The sequence below is a fragment of the Canis lupus genome, chromosome 20 (assembly GCF_003254725.2).
Source record: "Canis lupus dingo isolate Sandy chromosome 20, ASM325472v2, whole genome shotgun sequence".
NCBI classification, from domain to species: domain Eukaryota; kingdom Metazoa; phylum Chordata; class Mammalia; order Carnivora; family Canidae; genus Canis; species Canis lupus.
This window is the reverse complement of record NC_064262.1, coordinates 50,207,392-50,232,320: the sequence shown is the minus strand read 5'-3', so window position 1 is coordinate 50,232,320 and position 24,929 is coordinate 50,207,392. Positions and strand designations below refer to the sequence as shown.

General features: G+C 54.1%; 2 protein-coding genes and 2 long non-coding RNA genes across 12 annotated transcripts; 2 read left to right on the top strand and 2 right to left on the bottom strand.

Moving 5' to 3' along the window:
• Window positions 1-15,243, bottom strand: RGL3 (ral guanine nucleotide dissociation stimulator like 3). 9 transcript variants are annotated; one of them, XM_025457616.3, is made up of 19 exons: window positions 15,151-15,243; window positions 14,587-14,700; window positions 13,793-14,016; window positions 13,609-13,662; window positions 13,280-13,491; window positions 7,391-7,533; window positions 7,051-7,266; window positions 6,282-6,385; window positions 6,090-6,174; window positions 4,947-5,003; window positions 4,751-4,837; window positions 4,517-4,549; window positions 4,312-4,433; window positions 3,500-3,595; window positions 3,323-3,391; window positions 3,138-3,234; window positions 2,115-2,270; window positions 1,916-2,030; window positions 1-771 (listed from the first exon to the last, which is right to left on the bottom strand). In XM_025457616.3, the coding sequence occupies exons 1-19, from the start codon at window positions 15,181-15,183 to the stop codon at window positions 653-655; spliced, it is 2,136 nt and encodes a 711-aa protein (XP_025313401.3). In that variant the 5' UTR covers window positions 15,184-15,243; the 3' UTR covers window positions 1-652. The 9 variants fall into 9 exon arrangements, with proteins under 9 accessions (XP_025313401.3, XP_035559500.2, XP_048954438.1 ...); XM_035703607.2 differs by having other exon boundaries at window positions 4,312-4,406; XM_049098481.1 differs by lacking the exon at window positions 2,115-2,270.
• Window positions 2,102-5,892, top strand: LOC112666547 (uncharacterized). The gene is made up of 2 exons (XR_003140893.3): window positions 2,102-2,194; window positions 5,282-5,892. It is a non-coding gene; the product is annotated as an uncharacterized LOC112666547 (long non-coding RNA).
• LOC112666546 (uncharacterized) lies at window positions 14,694-22,821 on the top strand. The gene is made up of 3 exons (XR_003140892.3): window positions 14,694-14,982; window positions 20,730-21,015; window positions 22,416-22,821. It is a non-coding gene; the product is annotated as an uncharacterized LOC112666546 (long non-coding RNA).
• ODAD3 (outer dynein arm docking complex subunit 3) lies at window positions 15,731-24,929 on the bottom strand. Its single transcript, XM_025457618.3, has 13 exons — window positions 24,526-24,929; window positions 22,592-22,713; window positions 22,395-22,472; window positions 20,468-20,638; window positions 20,275-20,376; window positions 20,065-20,190; window positions 19,731-19,853; window positions 19,069-19,221; window positions 18,040-18,200; window positions 17,802-17,958; window positions 16,806-16,961; window positions 16,251-16,335; window positions 15,731-16,090 (listed from the first exon to the last, which is right to left on the bottom strand). Exons 1-13 carry the CDS (start codon window positions 24,764-24,766, stop codon window positions 15,972-15,974), a joined length of 1,794 nt encoding a protein of 597 aa, XP_025313403.1. The 5' UTR covers window positions 24,767-24,929; the 3' UTR covers window positions 15,731-15,971.

Below are 24,929 nucleotides of genomic sequence, written 5' to 3'. Positions count from 1 at the left end.
TTTGTGTTTTTTAAAAAATTTTATTTATTCATGAGAGACACAGAGAGAGAGGCTGAGACACAGGCAGAGGGAGAAGCAGGCTTCCTGTGGGGAGCCTGATGTGGGACTTGATCCCAGGACCCCAGAATCATGACCTGAACCAAAGGCAGACGCTCAACCATTGAGCCACCCAGGTGCCCTCTTATTTTTGGTTTTTAATTTCTATCTTGAGAGAGAGCATGAGGCACAAGGTCAGAACGGATAAGACAGACCTCCTGCTTCATCTTCATCACTCAGGACAATCCACTTCTATCAGTTCTGATATGTCTCCCTCAGTCACAAGATTTCTCAGGGGAAGAGTCTGACTGCACCCCCCACCACACCCCCACCTCCCAGCACCCTACCAGCTTTCTCTGTTTACAGGGTGAAGCTCTTCATCTGTGGGCTGGGCTTTGGAATAAGGATCCGGTGCCAAGGGGGTCAGAGAGATGGTGTCCAGTGGGTTGAAGTTGGGGGCAGGGGTGGGGTCATGGGTTACAGAGCACATAGTTACATTCTCTGCTGCAGAATGGACCTTTCTGGTAGAGAAGCCCTCTCCCCTCTCCCATGGTGACAGAAGCCAGGCCCCAAGCTGCTGGTGGGGCCTGTGTTCTAGAGGGAGAAGAGGGCCCCCTCAGGGTGAGGAGACTGTGGTTGTGGGCCGGGCCCCCTCCTTCCGCCGCAGCACAAAGTCTCCAGGGGCGGCTGGACTCATTGCATAGAAGACATTGGCGTTGTCAGGGATCAGGAGCTCTGGCCAAGGGTGGATGTGATGGTTAAAGGCGTACACAACCTCAAACTTCCCCCACAAAAGACCTAGGTAACCTTCTGCTATTCACCCAACAACCATGGGTCCCTTCGGCTGACACTCAAGTCAGCCTCGTCCTCTCCTTGGGAACCAGGACAACTTCCCACTCAAAGCCTACACAGCAATAGCTCTCCCGCCACGGACCTGGGAGTGTCCTGCTATTTCCTTCTAGGGTCTAGACCACCTGAGCTGCAAGGTTGGGCAAACTCCGGTCACCCATCCCAAATGACTTCCTGCTCACTCACCCTTCCCCCCAGCCAATTCCCAGCCAAGTTCAGGCTGCTGTCACCACGGACTTGGGCAACTTCTGACTTCCTCCATCCAGCCTGAACAATCTGCGGCCCTCACTCTTGACAGCTGAACAGCCTCATATATTCCTTCCTTCCTAATGTCCCACCAAGCTCAGGTCATGTCCTCTTGCCTCTCCTTCTCGAGAACTGGGGGACCTCCTACCTGCTCACCTGCAGTGAGCCTGATGTGGGACTTGATCCCTGGACCTGGGATCATGCCCTGAGCTGAAGGCAGATGTTCAACCACTGAGCCACCCAGGCATCCCCCTGCATCTGTATTGAATGACATCATGCTCCCCTACCCTGCATTTCAATACCACGTGGCCCTCTCCTGTGCCAAGTTCAGACAACTTCAAAGCCCCTGTCGTGAGCTAGGACAAACTCATTTCCTCACAAATTCAAGCCCAGACCCCCTTCAGACACCTGCCCCATCAGGCTGAGCCAGAGCAACCTCATGATCCTACAAATTTTTTTTTTTTTTTTTTTTTTATGATCCTACAAATTAAGCCAAGACAACCTCCTTCCTTTCCCCCTCTCCTTTGGCCCTGGACAATTTCATTTCCCCATAAATCCTAAGACACCTTTAGTGCCCCTTTCTCTTACATGACCAAGGCAGCCTCATGACCCCACAAGATTGAGGCACCAGCATTTTACTGCTTCTTACCCCCACCCTGTTTCACCTTACCCCTAACTCTGTGTCAGAACCACCTCATGGCCCTTTACGCCAGCCACAACCCTAATCAGTCTGCTGCCCTCCTAGCTAATCCCCTAGCCCAGCATCCAAGCAGTCCCTGCTCACCCCGGTCCCCTGGAAGGACTTGGAAGAGCTGGTAGTCACGCGCCCAGGGCTGGGCCACATTGTGCTTTTGTAGGGCTCGTTGCACCACACTGGGGGCCTTGTCCTGGCTCGTGAGCTGGGAAAGAAGGTGGGTGGTGAGGTGTGACTGCCAAGACTGGAGGGTGGAGCACTCCATCAGGTTCCTGGCCCAAACCCTCACCAAGATGCTCCGATACAGGTTCCCGTGGTCATTGTCAATGCTGACTCGGATGACTCGAGCCTCTGATCCCTGCTGCCCCGGTAAGGAGATGTGAGAGCTGCTCAGGGGCAGAGCCGAGGGGCGGAGGCCTGGCGGGTCCAGGCTCAAGGGCAGCAGCTGTAGGCAGTGGGGGTGGGCACTGAGTAGTGGGAGACTTACATGTCCCCCTACATAAGCGGAGCCTGGGGACAGGCAATTAGGGCACACTCACAGACCCGCCTCTATGCAATCCCATCACATACAGACCTTCATGCCCTGTTACAAAAACAGATGTACGCATGACCCATAAATGCACAAAGCTATGATGTCACACAAGCAATCCCATGTACACAGAGAGCAGCAGGTATACACATATGCTTATAAGTTATGTACATCTGCAAGTCCATGAACAGCTCCATTCATGATCCCAGGGATATTGTGGAGATTTATGCCCATGTGTCCCTCTTTAGGTACACCAATTCCTGGGGACACACACATCCTTGCAAAAGGTATAATCACACCCTGGAGTGCTCTGTGGGTGAGCCGACTCATGGGGGTCCAGATCTGAATGCAAGCCAGACTACTGAAGGAGGATCCCTCAAATAGGGCCGTGACATGCACATGGTATCCTGGACAGACCCCCAGAGTGCTCAGGCAGGCATGGGTACAGCTTCTTACGTATATGCCTGGCCATGAAATCCCATATACTGGGATCCCTGGGTGGCGCAGCGGTTTAGCGCCTGCCTTTGGCCCAGGGCGCGATCCTGGAGACCCGGGATCAAATCCCACATCGGGCTCCCGGTGCATGGAGCCTGCTTCTCCCTCTGCCTGTGTCTCTGCCTCTCTCTCTCTCTCTCTCTCTCTCTGATGACTATCATAAATAAATAAATTAATTAATTAAAAAAAAAAAGAAATCCCATGTACATGTACACACACACACACACACACACACACACACAGCCCTGAGTATCCACAGTCCCACATTCATATAAGTAGTCCTAGTACCTTGGTGCTGGGGCTCTGGGGCCCTGGAGAGGCCGGGGGACTGCCTGGAGGAGGGTCTCTGCTTCTAGGACTAGATGGGGGAGACCCTGGGGACAGACTGGAGGAGATGTAGAGCCTGAGGTCAAGTGGATGCCCTGACCTCTGACCCTGCCATGTCTAGTCCTTTCACTAACTGGGATGCTCACCTGGAGGCAGGAGATGAGGGGTCCCCAGGACTCCCACCAGGGGATGAGCCCCTCTCTCGGGACAGCTTTCTAAAGACAGAGACAAGGGATGAGGGATGAGGATGAGCCCAGACTTGGTCCCGGGAGCAGCCTTCCATGTCTGCCCACATCACTCCTCAGGCACACCCCAAGACTCACGCACTGAGGCGCTTGGTGAGGCTGATTCGCCGCCGGATACGTGGGGAGCTGGGGCAGGAGGCAGCGGGTGGCTCAATGACACGGGAGACACGGTAGCTGAGCAGTCAGGGTGCACATGGGGGTGGATTGAGGCCAGGAAGTGGCAAGGGATGAGATGAAAGCTAGAATTAGTTGGGAGCTGCATTGTGCATTTGTTGGGGAAGCAGCAGGGGCTGAGCACCGAATGTCAGGGTCAGGGTAGCAAAGGGGGTGGTAATTATGGTATCAGGGTCTTACTAGGGATGAGATGGAATGGCCTGGTTGGCAGGTCACACAGGAATCGAGGAGTAAAATTTGGTCAAAGACAGAGTTCAAGGTCAAGTAATCATTGGGGTCAATGATTAGGGTAATGATTCAACAGAATGAAAAGAAACAAATGGAATAGTTGAATTGGATGGTCAAATATACATCAAAGTTGCAGTCAGTTATTCAGAACTGGGCGTCAATGATCGGGCTCAGAGATTCAGATTGGGGTTAGAAGTGGGGTCATAGGTCAGACAGGGTCAGATGGTGGGGAAGAGAACAGATGGGACCGGGTATGAAATGGCCAGCTGTACATTGAAGGCTGAAGTCAGAAAGTCAGAAGGGGTCAGAATTTGAAGTCAGAGGTTAACTGGAGCCCTCACTGAGCTGGAGAAAATATAAGGTCACAGGTTGGGGGTCAGGGCTCAGGAGGGCATCTTAGGAGTTGCAGAGGTACATGCGGTAAGTGGGTCTTGTGTGCCATCAAGAATCAGCCAGGGCGGGGCTGGGCCGGGCCACAGGGTGGTCACCTCTGCTCCTCGCTGAGCTGGCGCTGGTCGCGCAGGGCAGCCAGGACGGGTGCACGGGGACTCAGGCAATAGCTCCGACACCGCTTCTGCAGCTGCTGGATGTGGGCCAGGATCTCCCACTCCTGAGGGGGCGGCCTCTCAGAACCCACCCCTGTCCTTGCCCCCAGCCTGTCCCCTGCCCCATGTCCTCCCCCCTGCCACCTACCTTCCTCCTCTTCTCAAAGTTGATGAGATCCCCCTGGGGGCAAACTTTGTCTGAACTGGAGCCTCCAGAATCAAGGATTGAGGGTCAGGGTCAGGGGCTAGGATGTCAGGAGGCCACTGTGCTACGGGGGGTGGTGTAGGGAGCACAGGCAGGGTCAAGGGTGGTATGTCAGGAGGCCCACTACGCTGAGGGTAAGTGGTACTGGGGTCAGGGGTCAAGGGTCAGGGGTCAGACCTCCAGCATATCCGGCAGGGCTGTGTCCAGCATAACCAGGTCCGTGAGAAAGGTGCCAAGGTAGGGGACAGGGCCTGGGGGCAGTTTCTGTGGTCCCCAGAACTTCAGTCACTCTCAGCCATCACTGACCCCACTATGTCCCAACCCCATTCTGTGAGGATCCTGCTCGGCCCCCCTCCCAAACCATCTCACTCACTGAGGGCAGGCTTCCTAGGAGGGTGTCCTCCTCTTGGGGGCTCTCGGTGGCCTCCTCCTGGGGGAGGGAAGAACTGAGCAGTCTTGGGATCTCTTTTACACTTCCCACTGGGAAGATGCCTCAAGACCCACCATATATACCTGTTTTGCTTTCAGTTACCACCAGCCAGTTGTAAAGGTCAAACCCAAGGAAAACTGAACAACAGGCCTGTCATCCACCCTCCTGGAAATGCCCTGAACCTTGCCTTCAAGGCAAGCTCTGAGCATTGCTCTGTGTGGTAATTAACTACATAATTGCCAGGCAGTTATTAATGCATGATGTGTCTCCCTATTTAGGTCCTGATTTCCCCCAGGGCAGGAGCCCTGTCCGTCTGGATCACGGTGGAGTCTCCTGGCCCACTGCCTGGCACACAGGAGGTGCTGAATTCAGAGCTAGGGGTTCCTTGACCTCTCATCTTGATTTGAGACCTTCATTCCCTCACAGCTCTCTACTGAGCAGCTGCTCGGCCAGGCACTGTTCTGAGTGCTAAGGAGGCAGCAGCGAGCAACGGGCAGAAATCCTGGCCTCACAGAGCAGACATTAGCGGGGGAGAGACAGCGACAGCCAAGCTACACATGTACCAGGCGGAGGTAAGGGCAATCCAGAAGCAAGTGGAGCGAGACCCGCACAAGATGAATGTGAAGAATGTTCTGGGCTGAAGGAACAGGCTTCACATTCCATCTGTTCTGGATTCACCCTAAGAAGCGGGGCCTAATTACAACGAGAATCTAAGTCTTGCCTACAATAAGTCAGACTTCCTGGCACACGATTTTTAGTTTTGCTTGTCAAAGTCGAGTCCTAGTGAAAATTGCATTTTTTTTTCCTCTTTGCTATGACTCTGGCCTCAAGTGACCTTTTCCATGTAACTTCTGGTATTTGTTGAATGAATAAATAAGGCAGTTGCTGAGTGTGAGCTAACATGAGGGCAGCAGAGGCAGTAAAACCCAGCGGGCTGCCCACAAACAAGGGGAAGGTCATCGCTGAAGTGCAGTCAAAGGACACTGAATGTTTTCACAATGACAAGCGGCGCCCTAGCCGGGCCCCAGGTCCCCTTTTTGGGTCTGGGACCCCCGGGGCAGGGGGGGTGTCCACATGCATCTTTACCTGGGAAAGCATCTCTCTACTACTGAGGTGGTTGTTCTCGTCGGAGAAAATCTGCGAAAGTTTTCTGAAAGTGGATAACCGTTCCCTGGGGGTTGGAGGGGGGCAGGAGAGGTGTCAGGGATCAGCGGCTGGGGAGGCCGGAGCTGCCCCGGGGAGGACATCCTGCCCGGGCGCCCCCCCCCCCCCACTCACCGGCTGACGGCGCCCCAGCTCCGCTTGAGCCGGTATATGGGGTTCGACTGCAGGGCGGACAGGATCGCGCGCAGGGAGGAGAAGTTCCGCAGTTCCCTGCAGCGCTGCGAGGGGGGGGGTGTCACACCCCTAGCCTTATCCCCAGCTGCCATTTACCTTCCCACCACAGGTATGAACTCTGCCTCCCCTCTTCCTCCCTCAGGACCCGCCCCCCTCCCCACCTGCAGCCCTAGGTCCTCTCCTCCAGCTGCCCCTCCATTCCCTACCTCTCACCTTGGCTACCTGTGTCCCTACTCCTTACTTTTCCCCGGGCCCTAGACATGCCCACAGGATCTCTCCTGGACCCAGACCTCTCCTTCCTAAATCTATGTCTCACTCTGGGTATCAACCACCCCCTTCCCCTTTTCGCTTCCCCACTCTCCCACCCTCCTAGGCCCCCATTTCTTTCTTTCCCTCAGCCCTAAGACTCTTGCCCAGCCCCTATCCAGTCTCTTTCAGGAATGTGGCCCCCTTCTCTGGGCACCTTCTCTGGGTTCCTCCTCCAATGCACCCCCCTCCCTATTACCCTCTCCCACCCCATCCTCTTTTCCCTAGACCCATCCAGCATCCTTCTGCAGCCAAGGGGCCCAGGGCCTTCCCTTAGGGGCATCTCTTAACCCCAACCCTCCCCTCATTCCCAGACCCTGGTCCCCTGCCTCTCACCAGGCCTTGTTCCCAGCCACCCACCCAAGCCCAGCCTCCACCTCCCCTCTTCCCCGTCTATGCATACCTGGGCGATTTGGATCCACTTCTCCAGCCGCTGCGCCCTCTGCGGGGCGGCCAGGCCCTGCTCTCCCAGCACCGAGCCCAGCACGCAACCGATCACCATGTTGAACTGGGTCACAGTGGCACGCACAGTGGGGGCAGTGCTTGTGGCCCCTGGACGGTCCCGCTGTGACCACACCGAGCCCAGGCACTCGCAGGGCCGCACCTTCGAAAAGAGCTCCTGGGCGGAGGGAGGTGGGGAGGAAGGTGGTGGGGGGAGTGAGGAGGATCTGTGCCCACGGTGTCTGCCCCACAGCCGCACCCCGCCTGGCCTGGCCCCCCGCCTGGCCTGCCTGGGTGCTCACCACATCCATCAGGGTCAGCTGTTCGGCCACTTCATCTACGCCAAAGTCTAGGAGCTCAGGGCCTTCCCGCGCTGGTCCTTCCTCCTCTTCCGAGCAGCCTTCCGGGGAGTCGGGGCGAGGGGTCTGGGCAGCGCCAGGAGGTCCTGAGGGAGAACGGAACGGGTTAAAAACTCTCAAGTTGGGATTGGGGACTAGCTGTGTGACCTTGGACAAGTTCCTTAGCATCTCTGGGTCTCACTTTCCTAATATGCAAAATGGAAATGTCCCTTGTTATTTTTTTTAAGATTTTATTTATTTATTCATGAGAGACAGAGATAGAGATAGAGAGAGAGAGAGAGAGACTGAGAGACAGGCAGAGGGAGAAGCAGGCTCCATGCAGGGAGCCCGACATGGGACTGGATCCCGGGTCTCCAGAATCAGGCCCTGTGCCAAAGGCGGTACTAAACCCCCTGAGCCACCCAGGCTGCCCGTCCCTGGGTATTTTTAAGTGTCTCGGAGCAACTGCAATGTTCATTTAGCATCTAAGGTGGTGATCCATCCTAGGTGATTCAGCACACTAACCCGGTGAGGGTAGGTGCTATTATCAGCCTTCCACAGATGGGGAAACTGAGGCAGGAACAGTTTGCCTTAGGTCATACCTTCAGGAAATGGCAGGGAAAGGACTTGAAGCCAAACGTTAAAAGGCTAGAGTAGAACAGAGAGGCGTTTTTGTTTTTGAACATATATATATAATTTTTGAACCTATATTAAAATAAGATCTGTCTGCCCTATTCCTGTGGTGCGAGGTAGTAGAACTTTATAGTTAAGGGAAGGCCCAAGTTTAAATCCAAACTTGTCCCCCGGGCTTGCTATGTGAATTAAAGCAAACCCTTTAACCACTGTGTGCCTTGATTTCTTCATCTGGATTTTTTTATTTATTTATTTATTTATTTATTTATTTATTTATTTATTTATTTATTAAAGATTTTATTTATTTATTCATGAGTATACACAGAGAGGAGAGAGAGAGAGAGGCAGAGACACAGGCAGAGGGAGAAACAGGCTTCACGCAGGGAGCCGACATGGGACTCGGATCCAGGGTCTCCAGGATCACACCCTGGGCTGCAGGTGGCGCTAAACCGCTGAGCCGGCCTTCATCTGGATTTTTATTTTTTTTATTTTTATTTTTTTTTTAAATTTATGATAGCCACAGAGAGAGAGAGAGGCAGAGACTCAGGCAGAGAGAGAAGCAGGCCCCATGCACCGGGAGCCCAATGTGGGATTCGATCCCGGGTCTCCAGGATCGCGCCCTGGGGCAAAGGCAGGCGCCAAACCGCTGCGCCACCCAGGGATCCCTATCTGGATTTTTAAAGATCAACTGAGATCACACATACTAGATTGCTATAAAGTGCTCAATAAATAGGAATGGGATTCTATGGTGGCGCCCCCTACGCAACATTTTTTTTCCCCACCCACCTCCCCTAGGGAACATTTTGAAGTTGAACTCTGCCACAAGGGGGCCACCGCACAGTGAAATTTGTGCCACTCAACCTCCAAGTGTCCCTCCAAGACATTTGCGTCCTTGGAAAATCTGTTTACAATAATCTGCACCTAGAACCCAACTATTTTGCTCATAAACACTCATTAACATGGCTCCAGAAATACAAGAACTGTCAAAGTCTGGGCTCTGTTTTGTTTGAGAAATTATGAGTGTTGTTTACCATTCTAGAAAGGGATGTCACCAATGTTTATGCTACTACACCTGTGTGGCCACTGTTCGCCCCTGCATTAGTTGGTGTTTCTGGCTGTCACATTCACCATGACAACAAAGAGACAAAGGCTCTGGACGACTTGATCATGTATCCTAGTAAGACATGCCTGAGTGCTGACACAGCGACAAGCATGACTTATTATTGTGTAACCTGCTTTCACTTTATTTCTCCTTCATATGATAGTAACAGCACCATGCTATTATTTTTAAATTATCTTTGTAAGTCCACATATTTATGTCTTTAAGATTTTATTTATTCATGAGAGACGCAGAGAGAGAGAGAGGGGCAGAGACATAGGCAGAGGGAGAAGCCAGCTCCTTTGTGGGGAGCCCGATGCAGGACTTGATCCCAGGATCCAGGGCCACAACCTGAGCCAAAGTCAGATGCTCCACCACTGAGCCACCCTGGTACCCCAATTATCTATCTTTCATTTCAAATTAGGACAGATGGCATTGCAAAATACTAGTTTTAAAAAGTTGGCATTGGAAAAAAAATTGCACCTAACCAAATCTGTGGAGCTTCCAGCAAATATAGGGGATAGAGGAACATGCTACATGTCACCATGAGACAGCAAACAGGCGAATAGATGGAGAAGGTGAGACACTCTTCAGGACAAATGACACATTTTTTTCTCCTAATGACATTAAAGAAAAGGCAAAGTGAGATTGTCATGGAATAGAAGAGACTTAAGAAATTAAAGACCAAGTGGCTTGAATAGATGTTTGGATTTCAAAGAAACAACCATAAAAAAGACAATTTAGGGACAACAGGGGGAGAGGATTTGAATCTTTGAATCTGGACTGGGTTTTTTTGTTTTTGTTTTTGTTTTGAGAGAGAGAGGGAGAGTGGGGCAGAGAGGGGCAGAGGGAGGGGGAGAGAGAGGATCTTAAGCAGGCTCCATGCCCAGTACGCAGAGCCTTACTTGGGTTTCCATCTCATGATCCTGAGATTATGACCTGAGGCAAAATCAAGAGTTAGACACTTAAGGGGACCTGGGTGGCTCAGTGGTTGACTGCCTGCCTTCAACTCAGGTTATGATCCTGGGAGAAGTCCCAGGATTGAGTCCCACATCAGGTTCCCCATAGAGAGTCAGCTTCTCCCTCTGCCTATACCTCTGCTTCTCTCTCTGTGTGTCTCTCATGAATAAATAAATAATCTTAATCTAAAAAAAAAAAAAAAAAGGAGTTGGATAGTTAACTGACTCAGCCACCCAGGTGCCCCAGGACTGGGTATCTTTTGATATTAAGTAATTGTTGCTGATTTTTTAAAAAGTATTTTATTTATTTATTTGTGAGAGACCCAGAGAGAGAGAGAGAGAGAGGCAGAGACACAGGCAGAGGGAGAAGCAGGCTCCATGCAGGAAGCCTGATGTGGGACTTGATCCCGGGACTCTAGGATCACGCCCTGAGCCAAAGGCAGATGCTCAACTGCTGAGCCACCCAGGTGTCTCATTGTTGCTGATTTTGTTGAAGATGATTGTGTACATGGGATTAGGTTATTAAAAAAAAAACCTAAAAAGAAGTCCTTGTCAGTTAAGGTGCAAAGTATTTATGGGTCAAGTGACATAAGTCTGAGATTTGTTTTCAAACCATCCTGAAAAAAACATTTTTGGGTGAAATTCATAATGGTTGAAAATGAACAATGGGTGAGTGTTCTTTATATTATCCTCACTACTTTTTTGTAGGCCTGCAATTTTTCATAGCAAAACGTCATAGTAAAAAGTCATCCCAAAACAAAAATGTTAAAGTGTAATCCAGAGCAGAGCACACAGTAGATGTCCAATAAATGTTCATGTACTCCTCTGACCTCAAGATCTCACAGCCTAGGGCAGTACCTTCAATAGAAGTTTCTGCAATGTGGAGAGCTTTTCTTTTCTTTTTTAATGATTTTTTACTTATTATTCATGAGAGACATAGAGAGGCAGAGGCATAGGCAGAGGGAGAGGCAGGCTCTTCTCAGGGAGCCTGATTTGGGACTCCAACCCAGGACCCCAAGATCACCCCCTGAGCAGAAGGCAGATACTCAACCACTGAGCCACTCAGGCGCCCCTGGTGGAGATATTTTCTACCCATGCTCTCCAGTGTGGCTACTGAGCACTAGAGATGTGGCTAGTGTGAGCAAGAACTGAAAAATTTTAGTTCAATTTCAATAGCTACATGTGGCTAGCAGCTACCTCATTGGACTGTGCAGCTCAAGTGACTTGGAATCAGCTGGTGAAATCCTGCAGGTAGAGGAAGAAAGACACTTAAAAACCAAGGGGGAGGGATCCCTGGGTGGGTGGGATCCCTGGGTGGCGCAGCAGTTTAGCACCTGCCTTTGGCCCAGGGCGCGATCCTGGAGACCCGGGATCGAATCCCACGTCGGGGCTCCCGGTGCATGGAGCCTGCTTCTCCCTCTGCCTATGTCTCTGCCTCTCTCTCTCTGTGTGTGACTATCATTAAAAAAAAAAAAAAAAAAAAAAAACAAGGGGGAATGGGACGCCTGGGTGGCTCAGCAGTTGAGCATCTGCCTTTGGCTCAGGGGTCCAGGATCGAGTCCCACATCAGGCTTCCTGCGTGAAGCCTGCTTCTCCCTCTGCCCTGCCTGTGTCTTTGCCTCTCTCTCTCTCTCTCTCTCTCTCATGAATAAATAAATAAAATCTTAAAAAAAAAACCAAGGGGTAAGACAGAGGAATAAAATATACATAAATGAAATATTTGTCACCAGGGAGAAAGAAGTGGCTGCTACTTTGTAAAGCAGAGAGGAATATGCCCACTTTAATCTGAGGATTAAAGGATGGGGATTAGGGATTTAGATGCTTTTGTGATAGGGATCAGGTCCAACACAGATGGGTGCAAGATGATATCTTATAAGCAGGATGCAATTATTCAATCAACAAATCTTGGTTGTTCCTGCCCCTGGGGACAGAGTCAGGAACAAGGCCAATGAGTGCTAGGCAGAAAAATAAGGCAGGCGAGGATGTAGAGTGGGAAGATATATTTGCTGAGAGATCAGAGAAAGCATGTCTGGAGAAGTGACAAACTGAACAAAGACCCGAATGAAGTACATAGATATATTTCCCTCTCCCCAAAAGCTCTCTACGACAGAGATTGGAAAACTCTATAAAGGATCAGATTTGCTGATACCTACTCTACAAGAAAATATCAAGGGGCACCTGGGTGGATCAGTGGTTGAGCATCTGCCTTTGGCTCAGGTCATGATCCCGGTGTCCTGGGATCGAGTCCCCAGTCAGGATTCTCACTCTGCCTATGTCTTTGCCTCTCTTTGTGTCTCACACGAATAAATAAGTAAATCTTTAAAAACAAAAGAAAGAGGGATGATGCCTGGGTGGCTCAGCAGTCGAGCGTCTGCCTTCAGCTCAGGGCATGATCCTGGGGTCTGGGATCGAGTCCCACGTTGGGCTCTGTGGGGAGCTTGCTTCTCCTTCTGCCTGTGTCTCTGACTGTCTCTCTGTGTCTCTCATGAATAAATAAATAAAATCTTAAAAAAAATAAAATCTTTTAAAAAAAGGGGGAAGAAAATATTAGTATGGGTTCCTATGTCTTTTCATTTTAAGTGGTAGATTCTAATAAGAATCAGTGATAACAACTAAGTAAGATGGAAATAACACTATTTGCGCAGTCCTCCTTATTATTTACTTATATCCTGTTGTCTTTCCTAGGGAACTGGGGGAGCTCCTGTCTAGTTGTTTGCCAGTAGCTGTTTTTTTTTTTTTTGAATAAATAAAAGACAGCAACGAGGTAAATACTATTATCATTTCTGTTTCACAGATAAGGAAATGGAGGCTCAGAGAGGAAAGTGATTTATCCAAGGTCACACAGTCAGCAAATGGCAGAACTGGGATTTGAACCCAGGTCTCTGGTGGCTCCTAACATAAGTAGCAATGGAAATAGTTGTAGTTAGACACAAAAGGCATCCTGACCCAATGGTAAAGTATTTTTGTAGTTAGGATGGAACCATAGGGCGAAGCGCTAGATGAACACTAATATGTTAGACAAAGGGTCATTAGCCTCATTTTACAGGTGGGGAAACTAAGGCTCTGAGGTCTGTTGCTCTGTGAGGGGAGAACCTGTTTGGGGGATGGATCATGCAGGAAAAGGCCTGCTCCGGGCACAATCAGCATCCCAATACCCCTCACCTGTCCGTGACTCAGGCTGCTCCTCTTCCTGCTTTCGCTCAGCCTCCTCCAGGAAATCTCCTAGCAGCTTCTCTGCCTCCTGGGCCTCTGGCCCTGCTGGGGCTGCCCAGCCCAGAAAGGTGCAGACGCTGCCTAGGTCCGGGTGGGTAGGGGGATCCCGGAAATCCTGAGGGTGATCCCGAAGCCAGGAGCCCAGCACGGATACCACAGCCCTGGCCAGAGTGGGGGGCCTCAGAGCCCAGCCCAGAGCTCTGGACCTCGGGAGCCCCTACACCCCAGATGTGACCTTGGACCTCTAGGACCCCCACCCTCACCTCCGGGCGACCAACCTTAAGTTCTTGTTGACACGCAGACCTCCTCCCTCTGTCTTCTCGATCTCTATCCTGGGAAAAGCAACTCCCCCATCAGGTAAAGAGGGAGGCTAGGGGGCGCTTAGGGGAGGAGGGATTGCAGGATCCAATAACCCAGGTGAGAGTCGGGTGGGAACAGGGAGGTTGCCCCGGAGGTACTGACCCTGGAGGCAAGGGCGGTGGCGGTGGCGGCAGGAGAAGGCCCAGCACGCGGGCAGTGGACACAAAAGCCCTGTGAGTGGCCAGGAAGGCAGGCACGAAGCCGGGGTCCTGCTCGCGGTCTCCAGACACCAGTTCCCGCACCAGCCGCTCCAGCCTCGCCGCCCTCAGCGCCCGCACCTTGCTCGTGCGGTAGTGGACGAAGGCGTCCGCAGCGGGGCGGGGGGCCTGCGGGGCAAGGCAGGCGGCAAAGAGACAAGAGGAGTGGCCCCCCCAGCACCCCCTTTCCAACCACGCCCATCGCTAAACACCACTCTGGCGTCTGGTCCTGCCCATTTCTCTGAACCCTGCCTCCTGGATTCATTATTCTGCTCCCTACCTAAACGATCCTCGAAACCCGCCCGGGACACCACGGTCCTCCCAGGCCCCACCCCGCCCGTGTCCTTAGGCTCCCAGCTCTCCAGCCCCGCTTCCCAGGTCCCCAGCCGGCTCTCCCCCGGCTGCTTCCAAAGACCACCCCTCCCTCCAGCTCCGCCCCACTAAACCTGGCCGACCCAGGCCCCGCCGTCCGGGCTAGTCCCCAAGTCCCGGTCCAGAACCACGCGGTCACTGGGCGGTCGCAGTGGTCCACCCGATTCACCCGGCTGCGGTCAGACGCTTCCTACCCTCACCTGGGCGCTTACAAACCCCGCCCTCCCTCGGGCCTCAGCTCCGCCCCCGGCCGTCCCTCGCCTCCCGCCTCCAGGTCCCCGCGCTCGGCCCCGCCCCGCCCCGCCCCACCCTCCACCGCAGCCTCACCTGGCAGCCCGCGGGCCCCGTCCCCCGGCTCAGGCGCTGACTGAGCTGCCGACGCAGCGAGACGCTGTACACCGCTCCGTCCTCGGTCTCCTCGCCCCAGTCCTGCAGCGGCGCCTGGACGCGGAGACCGGCTCAGGGCGCCGCGGGGGGACGGGCCCCGGGACCTCGCCCCCACCCGTCCCGCGCGGACTCAAGAGGGCCTTCTAGCACCACCTCCCTCCCCGATCAGACCCAGCGAGACTCGGGGGCTGGGGCCGATCCCCTCGCCGCCGCGGGCACCCTACACCCCGGTCCTGAGAGGATGGAGTGGCATCTGGGGACGTCCCAGGGTCCGGGCTCACGGAACCTGTCTCTGTCCCTGTAGACGAGCTCAGAGACACCCCCCATCCTTCAGAGGTACCAGCCACTTCACCGGGGCAGGGGCCGGGAGGCTCAAGGTTGGGACTCCTGGGCCGATACGAAGGGTCCGATTTGCGGGGAGATAGGGTCCAGAAGGCAGGGACATGTGGTTTTTGGATCCCAGGGTGCCAGGGATGTGGGGCCCGGGCCCCCTGGTCCCCTTACCAGGGCGAGCTCCTTGCCCGCTGTCCGATCCATGGCCCGTGCCTGTCCCGCTCCGCGGCGCGGCTGAATGAGGCGGAAGGGCCGACGGGCGGCGGGCAGTGGCCGGGCGTTGGGGCCCGCGGGGCAGGGCGGGGCGACCCGGCTGTGCGGGGGCGGGGCGGGACCCGCGGCTCTCGGATGCCCCCAGCTGGACCCCAGCGCCCAGCCCAGGTCCCACAGAGGTGAGGTCCCGGCTCTCCCCATAGGTGTGTATCAATCTGTGCCCAGGAGAAGGGACACTCCTCTCTCCCCGGAAGGGTTTTTTTCTGTTAACGGGGGTGGGTGAACTAGTGTGTATAGTTAAGTGGGGGGCCATTCTGCCTCCCTAGGAAAGTATCCTGTCTTCAAGTGGGGAGGGTGGTTCATTCCAGGTGTGGGGGTATCTCTCATTACTGGAGGTCGGGGGAGTGTTCAACCTGCATCCCCAGCTGATGGGGAGTACTCACTCCCCTGGACGGAGAAGGTGGAGTCTGGGCCCTGGATTTTAGGGGCGGCAGTCTTTGCCGTGGTGCAGAATCAAGGAGAGGCAAATACCCAGGGGGCTGGTTGGTGACGTTTATTGCTTGATCCTGAGGCCAGCTCTGGCTCGCCTCGTAAGATTTACTATGGGAACGTCCGGCAGTCCGGCCCCCTTCTTTACTCCCGGCGCCACGGGCCCTGCTCTGCTCCCTCATCCCGGCCGCGTTTAGCCCTTGAGGGGGCCCCGTGGGCCTGAGCCTGGGCCCAGAGGGGTTGGGAGCTCCTCAGGGGCCCGGCAGCGCCAGGTGTGCGCGAGGGTGAGTCTAGGACTTCTTCAAACGACTGCGTTTCTTGCTGCGGGATTCGATTAATTTCTGGGAACGAATCTTAAGCGCCGCACGGGTCACCACGTCGTTGTCCTCGTCCTCACTCTCCTCTTCGTCTGCGCAGGGCAATGAGGGGATCCGGGTTCCTATTCTTGGCTCAGATTTCCATTCCCAGCCTTTACCACCCCCCAACTTGGCCTCACGCCCGGCCTCCGACCACTTTCCGTTGGTCAGCTCGGGCCCCCAGCCCCGCCCCCTTTCCATGACCATACTGACCGAAGAACTTGTCCTTGAGACTGGCAAGGGGCAGGGCGATGCGGGTGTTGTACGTGGGCAGCTTTCCCTCTAGGGTGGAGTAGAACTGGGGGGGCGGAGCGGGAGAGAAGACGCTGGTGTAGAGGCTGCAGGGAAGTCCTGTGGCCCTTCCTCCTTACCCCATTCCAAGGTACACCCTGATTCCAAATGCACCTCTGCCCATTCGTCCAGTTTAGTTTTTCTCGAGACCAGCGGAATTGTTTGTTCTTAGAGCGTACCCGGATACCCAGCCCCGCCCCCCTGCCCGTAGGCCCGCCCCTGGTTCTGGGGGCCAGTCCCTTGATGCGCGCGCGGGGACACACACACTCTCTCTCTCTTTCTCTCTCACTCCCCAGTCCTGCCTACTGGCCTCCCGGACCCTCTGGAAGCTTTCCTCACTCTACAAACCTCACACGTTGTCCCTGGAACTCATTTCCGCCCCATAGGCCTCCCCTCTGGTGTCCCCCTCCTCCCGCCCCTCCCTGCTCCTCGGCCCCAGTCCCGCCGCCTCAGCCCCGCCCCCGGCTGTACTCGCACCTCGTCGTCGGTGAGGTGGCGCAGCATCCCTGGCACGTTGTGACTCTCGAGCTGTGCCTGCAGCTTCAGCAGCTTTTCTTCCACGAGGCCCAGCAGGTCTGGCAGGTAGTCCCCTGCCTTGGGATCCAGCTCCTTTCCCGCGAAGCGGCCATCCACCTGCGGCCGGGGGCGGAGCTGAATCAGCCTGGAGGGGGCGGGCCTCTGGGACTCTTTCCACCCCGGGCAGGGCCTTTGGAAGGTGACGGACCGCCAACAGGGGTGATGCTATCTATCCCCCGTGGGGCTTCTTTTTTTTTTTATTTTTTTTTAAGTTTTTATTTATTTATGATAGTCACAGAGAGAGAGAGAGAGAGAGAGAGAGAGGCAGAGACACAGGCAGAGGGAGAAGCAGGCTCCATGCACCGGGAGCCCGATGTGGGATTCGAACCCGGGTCTCCAGGATCGCGCCCTGGGCCAAAGGCAGGCGCAAACCGCTGCGCCACCCAGGGATCCCCCCCGTGGGGCTTCTATTGTCAAGGCCCATGCCCCGGTGAGGGCAGAGCCTCCGAACTCCAGAGACAAAAGCAATGGGTGGAATGAAGGGTTTTAGTGGAGAGAAGGGGGTAATAACTCGAGAAGCCATTTCAGGGGTGACTTTTGGAAGAAATGGGACTCTGCTGCGGGCACGGTGGGGCTCCCCCTGTCTCGGGCCGCCCAAAGATTGCAGTGGGGTCTCTGAGGTTTGGGATGGAGAGGCAAGGTGGGATTTTTCCCATGAAGATGGGACAGCGTCTCTGAAGTCCTGAGCCTCTTGAGAACTAAGGCGGTTTCCCTCAGGGAGATGGGGGTGGGGACTCTGAGGAGGGGGGATGGGTGTCCCCTGTAGGCAGGCTTCTGACGTCCCGGACAGGGCAGAGGGTTGGTCCTCTCAAGCAGGTTCCCCTGAGTAGGGGCAGGAACCACACCCTCGTGGGTTGTGGGAGGCTCTGGGCTGAGCTTCCTTGGGGGGAGGCCTACCACTGTGATGCAGTTCAGCTTGCCCGCCAGGTGTTCAAGGCTCTCCTTGGTCACTTGCATCGCCCGCTTGGTCCGTTCCAACTGATCCTGTGCCTCAGCAAGGCGCAGCTCTTCGGCCTTGAGGCGCTCCTGCAACTCAGCTTGCCGCTTCTGCTGACTACAGGCAATGGGGAGGTCACCACTGGAGAAACCTGAGCCCGGAGGCCCCTCATTCTCTTCCTTGGGCACGGGGTCTCACCTCACAATCGTGGCCTCCCCTGAGTACTTGAGGTCTTCCAGCTCTCGCTGCAACTGCTGCTTCTCTTGCTTCAGCCTCAGCAGCGACTGCTCGTTCTCGCTTTTGAGTGTCTCCAAATGCCTGAATGTATCCCCCTGTGCCAGGAACCGCCTCACCACCGCCTGCAGGCCACCAGCCCGTCAGAGGGAGGCCTGGGCAGATCTGAGTGCACCTCCTCCTACTTTCCCCTGGGTGTGCAGGACAGATGGCCTAAGCCTGTGGCTTCTGCACAGCAATGTTTAGGGACTCTGTGAGTCAGACTCAGAGGTGCCTCAAGGATGTTAAGCCCCTGACACATAATTTTTGCAGGGTCCTTGTCTATATGAGGAATTTGAATCAGCCAAAATCAGCGTGTGGTGCAGGGTAGCAGTGAGCATAGTTGCTCTTCAAAATCAACCTGCCATCCACATTGTGACTGTGAATCTCGCCCAATCCAGTGAGGAAACATGGCCAATCTCAGAGGTAGTTGCCCACCAGGCCAATTTCTGGAAAGGTGCCTGGCCACAGCGCCCCAGATGACTCCCATAGCTTGGAGTCCCAGAACTCTTTGGGGGTTATCCTATGAAAGCAGCAGCACTGGGAGACTGCTCAAAAGACAGAAACTGGACAGGGGTCCGGCTTGCCAGGGTCCAAGAGTGGCAGTGGGCAGTCAGCAGTGCCCCAGACCATGGTACAGGCGCCGTAAACACAGAAAAGACAAAGCTCACCACTTCTCAGAGCTGACACGCCAAGGAAAGCACCAGTGTTAGAGCGAACAGGAGAGGGAATGATGGCGAGGGTAGACAGCTCATGTGGGTTTTGCTATGAGGAGCAGAACGGGGCAGTAGCTAGAGGCAGAAGAAGTGTCTTTTACGAATAGAGCAGGTTTGTGTTGGCTGAGGAACTGAGCCCGGGGAAAGGGGAGGCTGGCTGGGTTGGCTTCACTGGCCTGGGCTCAGCTTGAGTGCAACTAGAGGGCGGAGAGCGTTGTGGGCCGCCGGCAGTACTCACGTGGGTTTCAGCCACGCCGGTGGCATCCTTGACCTTGCCAAAAAGCATCTCTGTCTGGTACATGGTCCAGCGCTGCTTCAGCTCCTTGTCTTTGACGCGCAGGCTGTCCTGGGTCGAATCTTCCGACTGCAGCAGCACGTGCTCACGCTGGGTCTGTTCACAGGTTGAGGCCAGGGCGGGAGAGTCAGCTCTCAGGCAAGGATTGAGGGCAGGGGACCGCGAGGGGGCAGGGCCCGACTGGGGAGCCAGGGTAAAGTCTTGGGGCACCCAGTTAGGGGTCAGGAGGGCAGGAAAGGGTTGGTCAGCGAGGGGCAGGCACGGGGGCCGTGCAAGAGGCGGGGTCAAGAGAGCAGGGGCGGGGCCTCGAGTAAGGGGAGGTGCTAGAGGCCTGATCAGATTTAGGTGTGTGTGTGGGGGGGTGGTAATCAGGTGGGGAAGGATGGGGACCACCAGCGAGTGAGGGGACATCTGGAAGCTCCTCCAGACAGGCAATCTGATGGGAGGAGGGCGAGGGCAGGTTCGTGGGAGGAACCCTGGCATCAAGAGGAGGTGGCGCTGGGCGGAGTCCGGAGAAATGTTAAGAGCAGGGCAGGGGTGGGGCCGGGCCAGGTCTAGGCTGGGGTTGAACGCCCCCTGCACCCCGCACCCCTGGACAGGGTCACCTTGCGCTCCATGCGTTCGTTCTGCAGCTTCCTATCTTCTGCCCGCTTCTTGCACTCGGTTATGTAGCGCTCACGCTTCTTGCGCTCTCGAAACACGGTCTCCTCCAGATACTGCAGCTGGTTCTGGAGGAAGAGCAGGGCGACAGGGGGACCAGCTGGTACCCACCGTGGCTCAGGGCCGGAGCAGCCTGGCCCAACAACTTCAGGCAGCTGGGCCAGGCTGCGGCATCTGGGAGACAGGCGGGAGGAGCTCGGGGACAGCTGGGGTCCGGATTCTGGGGGCCAGGAGACCATGGCGTCTGGGCAGGAACCCCGGGGCCCGGCGGGCTGGCACCTTGGCAATATCCTGGGCGTTGAACGCCTCCTGGTTCACCACTTGCAGCTCCTCTAGCTCGCGTTTTGCCCTCACCACCTCAGCCTCCATGAAATCCAGCCGGTTTTCCAAGTGAAGGCTCTCCTCCTGGGGGTGGGGTGGGGGCCCTGTGACCACTGTGCCTCGGCAGCTGGCCCTCCCACGTCACCCCTGAGCCATGCTGGTCCCCACCTGGAGATAGGCCTTGAGCTGCAGGTACACACCGGTAATGTGTTCAGCCTCTTCAGCCTTCATCCGGGCCTTCTCCAGGCGGTTCTCCAGGTTCCGCATGGTCTAGAGGGAGGCAAGGCTGGGCTGAGTCTCTTCCCCTCTCAAGTTCTTCCCAGGATATCCCTGCCCTCCTCCCGCCCCTGGGTAGCCTCACCTTGGCCACCTCCGTGTTGCCATTCTGCATTTCTGCAATCTCCAGCTCGCGGAGGCTGTGCTGCAGCTGGAGCTCATCCAGCCACTTCTGCCGCAGGCCCACCTGGTGCCGCAGAGTGTTCAGCTGCTTCACCTTCTCACTCAGTCGGTGGTCCAGGTGCTCAAAGGCCTGCTGGGGGGAGGCAAGCCCCAGCGGCAGTCTCAACCCTCTCACCTAACCCTTCCTCCCTTTCTTCTCCCACATCTTGTTTCTTATCACCCAGGGTCTCAGCAGCATCTGACCAAGCTGATCCCCTGCAGATCATCATCTTCCAGGATGCCAGTTTTCCACCCTGGCTGTCCCTTGTCCATTTCCTTGGCCCCCAGGAGGGACGGACCCAGGCTCTTCTCACTTCTGTTCATACCCACCACCTTGATGGACCTATCCAGGCTCATGGTTGGACCACAGGCTGAAGACATCCAGATTTAACCCCCAGCCCTGCCCCACTCCCAGAACTAGAGGGTCATATACCCGTATCAATCTACACTGCCTTCCAGGTGTCTCCACAGGTATCTCGAAACTATCATGTCCAAAATTGAGTGTGTGAGATTCCCCGAAGTCTGCCTCCCTTGGATCTTCTCCATTTCGGCTCATAGCAGCTTCATCCTTCCAGGTGCTCAGTCCAACAGCTCAATATCCTCACCTTTTCTTCTCCCACCTACATCCGATTCATTATCAATGCTTTGTTCTATTTCAAAGGTTTTCCCAGAGATATCTTTTTCTTCCTATTTTCACCACTTTTGTCTGAGTACAGCTAACACCATCTTCACCATCTGACCTCCATTCTTGCTTCCTCACACTCTGCTTCCCACTTCTCTGATATGTCATAAAACCTGCACTCTTTATCATGGCCAGCTAAGCCTGCTGGAAGATTCAGCCCCTGCTGATCCTTTTTTTTTTTAATTAAAGATTTTATTTATTTGAGAGAGGGAGAACATGAGTAGGAGGAGGGGCATAGGAACAAGCAGGGCTTAACACCAGGACCTCAAAATCATGACCTGGACCGAAGTCAGATTCTTAACTGACTGAGCAACCCAGGTGCCCCCTTGCTGACTCTCCTGATGCTCACCTCCTATGGAGCCCCGCTCACACACTCCTCTGCCGCACTGGAGATGTTATCATCTCCAACACTCTACCCCTTGTTTCTACCTCAGGGACTTTGCATTCACTGTTCCCTCTGCCTAGAACACTTTTCCCAAAATCATTTCTTGCCTGTCTCATTCTCAGCTCAAATATCACCTTCTTAGAGAGAGGGGGCTTTGCTGACTCCCCACCCCAATCTAAAGTACAAACCCCTTGGGGCACCTGGTTGGCTCAGTTGGTTCAGTGTCTGCCTTTGGCTTAGGTCATGATTTTGGGCCCTGGAATCCAGGGCCTCACAGCAGACTCTGTGCTCAGCAGGAGTCTGCTTCCCCTCTCCCTCTGCTCTCCCCACCCCATGCTTGCGTGTGTGCACTCTCTCTCTCTCTCAAATAAACATCTTCAAAAAAAAAAAAAAAAAAGTGCAAACCTCTGCCCCATCCATCTCTAGGAAGTCACTCTGCTATTTTATTCATTTCTCTTATCACTACTGGAAATTACTTTCTGTATTTGTTCTTGTTCCCCTCCTACGCCCCCCCCCCCATTGTCTTTTCCCCAGGAGGATATGAAGTTCTGAGGAGTGCAGATTGGTGCAGATTTTTGACTGCATAGTCACCAATACCTAATACCATGCCTAGCACATGGTCGGTGTGTGATAAAGGTTAATTGAATGAATAGATGAATGAATAGATGAATGCCAGCTGGTGTGGAGAAAGGACTGGAGAAGATGGGATGAGGCAGGGAGTCCAGCAAGGAGGGGACACAAGCTGGAAATGAAGGGAGATAGTGGGGGTGGGGTGGGGCAAACCTGTCCTGTCCTGTTCTTCAGGTATGGCTTCTCTGACCTCCACTCCCGAATCACGGTCTGGACCACTTTCTCATCTCCCTGCAAGGACAGGAGCCCAGTCACCGCTCACCCAGACCACTCCCACTTGAGGCAGCACCCTGCCCTTGGGGATGCTGCCCTGCTTCCTGGAAACCCTTCACCCACTTCTGCACCCTCACCTGGAGCAGGTCTGTCAGCTGTACTTGCAACACCCTGGTCTCCTCACGAAGACGGTTGATGGTCTCCTGATTCTTCTTGATGTTCCACTGGCTGTTCTCATAAAAGGCCTTCCGGTCACCCTCTGAGGTCATGTAAGGTACACAAGCAGGGTGTTGGGGTCTTCCCAGAGGGAAGCTATTTTTGTTATCATTAACTTAATATTATAACAATACACTAGTTTGAGCACTTAGTATATGCTGGATGTTGGACAAAGAACTTTCCAGGTATCAAATGCTGTATGTCAACAGGTGCATATCCATATCCTACCCATTTACAGACAAGAAGAATGAGGCTCAGGCTTATTACAACGTTCATGGTCTCAAGAAGTCTCATTCCTGAGCCCAAACCTTCAACTACTGTGCAAGATTACCTTCTAAGAATGACAAAACAGTAATAATTATGGGTCACATCAGAATGTTCCAACCTTGGCATGACTGATATTTGGGACGAATAATTATTTGTTTTGATCCCATGAACTGTCAGATGTTGAGCAGCATCCCTAACTTCCACCCATTAGATGACAGCAGCACCCCCTCCCCAACAATGTGACCATCAAAAATGTCTCCAGACATTGCCAAATGTTCACTGAGAAGCAAAATAGCCCTCTCCCATTGAGAAACATTGGTTTACCCTTTACAGTGCTTTACTATGTGTCAGGCACTGTTCTTACCACTTTATATATTTCAACTTCGTATAGGGTTGTACTCTCACTATCCCCATTTTACGAATAGAGAAACTGAGATCAATTAGGCTACTCACAGTCCCCCAAGATCAAACAGTATATGCAGAGCCAAGACTTGAACCCAGAAAATCTGGCTCTAGAATCTTTGTTCTTTTTTTTTTTTTTTTTTAATTTTTATTTATTTATGATAGTCACAGAGAGAGAGAGAGAGAGAGAGAGAGAGAGGCAGAGACACAGGCAGAGGGAGAAGCAGGCTCCATGCACCGGGAGCCCGACGTGGGATTCGATCCCGGGTCTCCAGGATCGCGCCCTGGGCCAAAGGCAGGCGCTAAACCGCTGCGCCACCCAGGGATCCCTAGAATCTTTGTTCTTTACCACCACCACTCCTGCCCCCATGCATGGTAGAAAAGCTGAAATCATACAAAAGTATGAAACACAATCCCGTTGGTTCTGCGCCCAGGAAAGATTTTATAAGAGAGATGAGGAAAGGGATCCCGGGGTGGCGCAGCGGTTTGGCGCCTGCCTTTGGCTCAGGGCGCGATCCTAGAGACCCCCGATCAAATCCTGCATCGGGCTCCTGGTGCATGGAGCCTGCTTCTCCCTATGCCTATGTCTCTGCCTCTCTCTCTCTCTCTCTATGACTATCATAAGTAAATAAAATTAAAAAAAAAAGGGGATCCCTGGGTGGCGCAGCGGTTTGGCGCCTGCCTTTGGCCCAGGGCGCGATCCTGGAGACCCGGGATCGAATCCCGTGTCCGGCTCCCGGTGCATGGAGCCTGCTTCTCCCTCTGCCTATGTCTCTGCCTCTCTCTCTTTCTCTCTCTGTGAGTATCATAAATAAATTAAAAAAAAAAAAAAGGGGGGGGGGGATCCCTGGGTGGTGCAGCGGTTTGGCGCCTGCCTTTGGCCCAGGGCGTGATCCTGGAGACCCGGGATCGAATCCCACATCGGGCTCCCGGTGCATGGAGCCTGCTTCTCTCTCTGCCTCTCTCTCTTTCTCTCTGTGTGACTATCATAAATAAATAAATTAATTAATTAAAAAAAGAGAGAGAGAGAGATGAGGAAAACCATGAAGAAGTATGAGTTTTTGCTTCCAGAAACTGGTCACCTGGATGAATGGTGGTGAAAGGCCCTTGTCACACCGTGCCTGGTCAGAGGGCTGGGTGGACACTGCTGACTCCTGATTCTTTATTCCTCTTCCAGCCATCTTACCTAACAGTTGTATCTTCTTTTGTAACTCTGCCACCTGCGTTTGCACAGCAGACTTCCCCCTGTGGGCATGGAGGGGTCTTGACTTGGAATGGTGTGGGGGCCAGGCATGGGCCACAATCTTCCCTTGGGAGTGGTGGTGCTGGGTTTGAGTCGGATTGCCCTTGGCCTTGGAGGAAGTCAAAGCCTGGTCCTGAGGAGGCAGGATGTTGGTGGAGGCCGGCCAGCACAGGGGAGACGTCATGACGGGGTTGAGGCCTAGGGTTCCTGAGGATTAAGGAGGCAACTAGCCATTGCCCCTATCTGGGATTCGTCGGCGCGAGTTCCTCCGGCTCTGGGAGAATGCACTTTCCCACCGCTTGGCGGGGCCTCGCAGCATCTCCGGTTGCTCGGTAACCTCCGCCCCC

Bases quoted from the DNA above. Each gene is read 5' to 3' on its own strand.
- RGL3 (XM_025457616.3), bottom strand. From the start codon at position 15,183: ATGGATCGGACAGCGGGCAAGGAGCTCGCCCTG. The intron at 5,004-6,089 runs GTAAAGATGCAT...TCCCTCCCCCAG, and splicing joins GTAGAGAGATGCTTTCCCAG to GAGGAGGCCACCGAGAGCCC. The intron at 2,271-3,137 runs GTACTAGGACTA...CACTGCCTACAG, and splicing joins CCCAGAGCCCCAGCACCAAG to CTGCTGCCCTTGAGCCTGGA.
- ODAD3 (XM_025457618.3), bottom strand. From the start codon at position 24,766: ATGACGTCTCCCCTGTGCTGGCCGGCCTCCACCAACATCCTGCCTCCT. The intron at 22,714-24,525 runs GTAAGATGGCTG...ACATGACCTCAG, and splicing joins AAAGAAGATACAACTGTTAG to AGGGTGACCGGAAGGCCTTT. The intron at 16,962-17,801 runs GTAGGCCTCCCC...CCCCGGCCGCAG, and splicing joins AGCTGAACTGCATCACAGTG to GTGGATGGCCGCTTCGCGGG.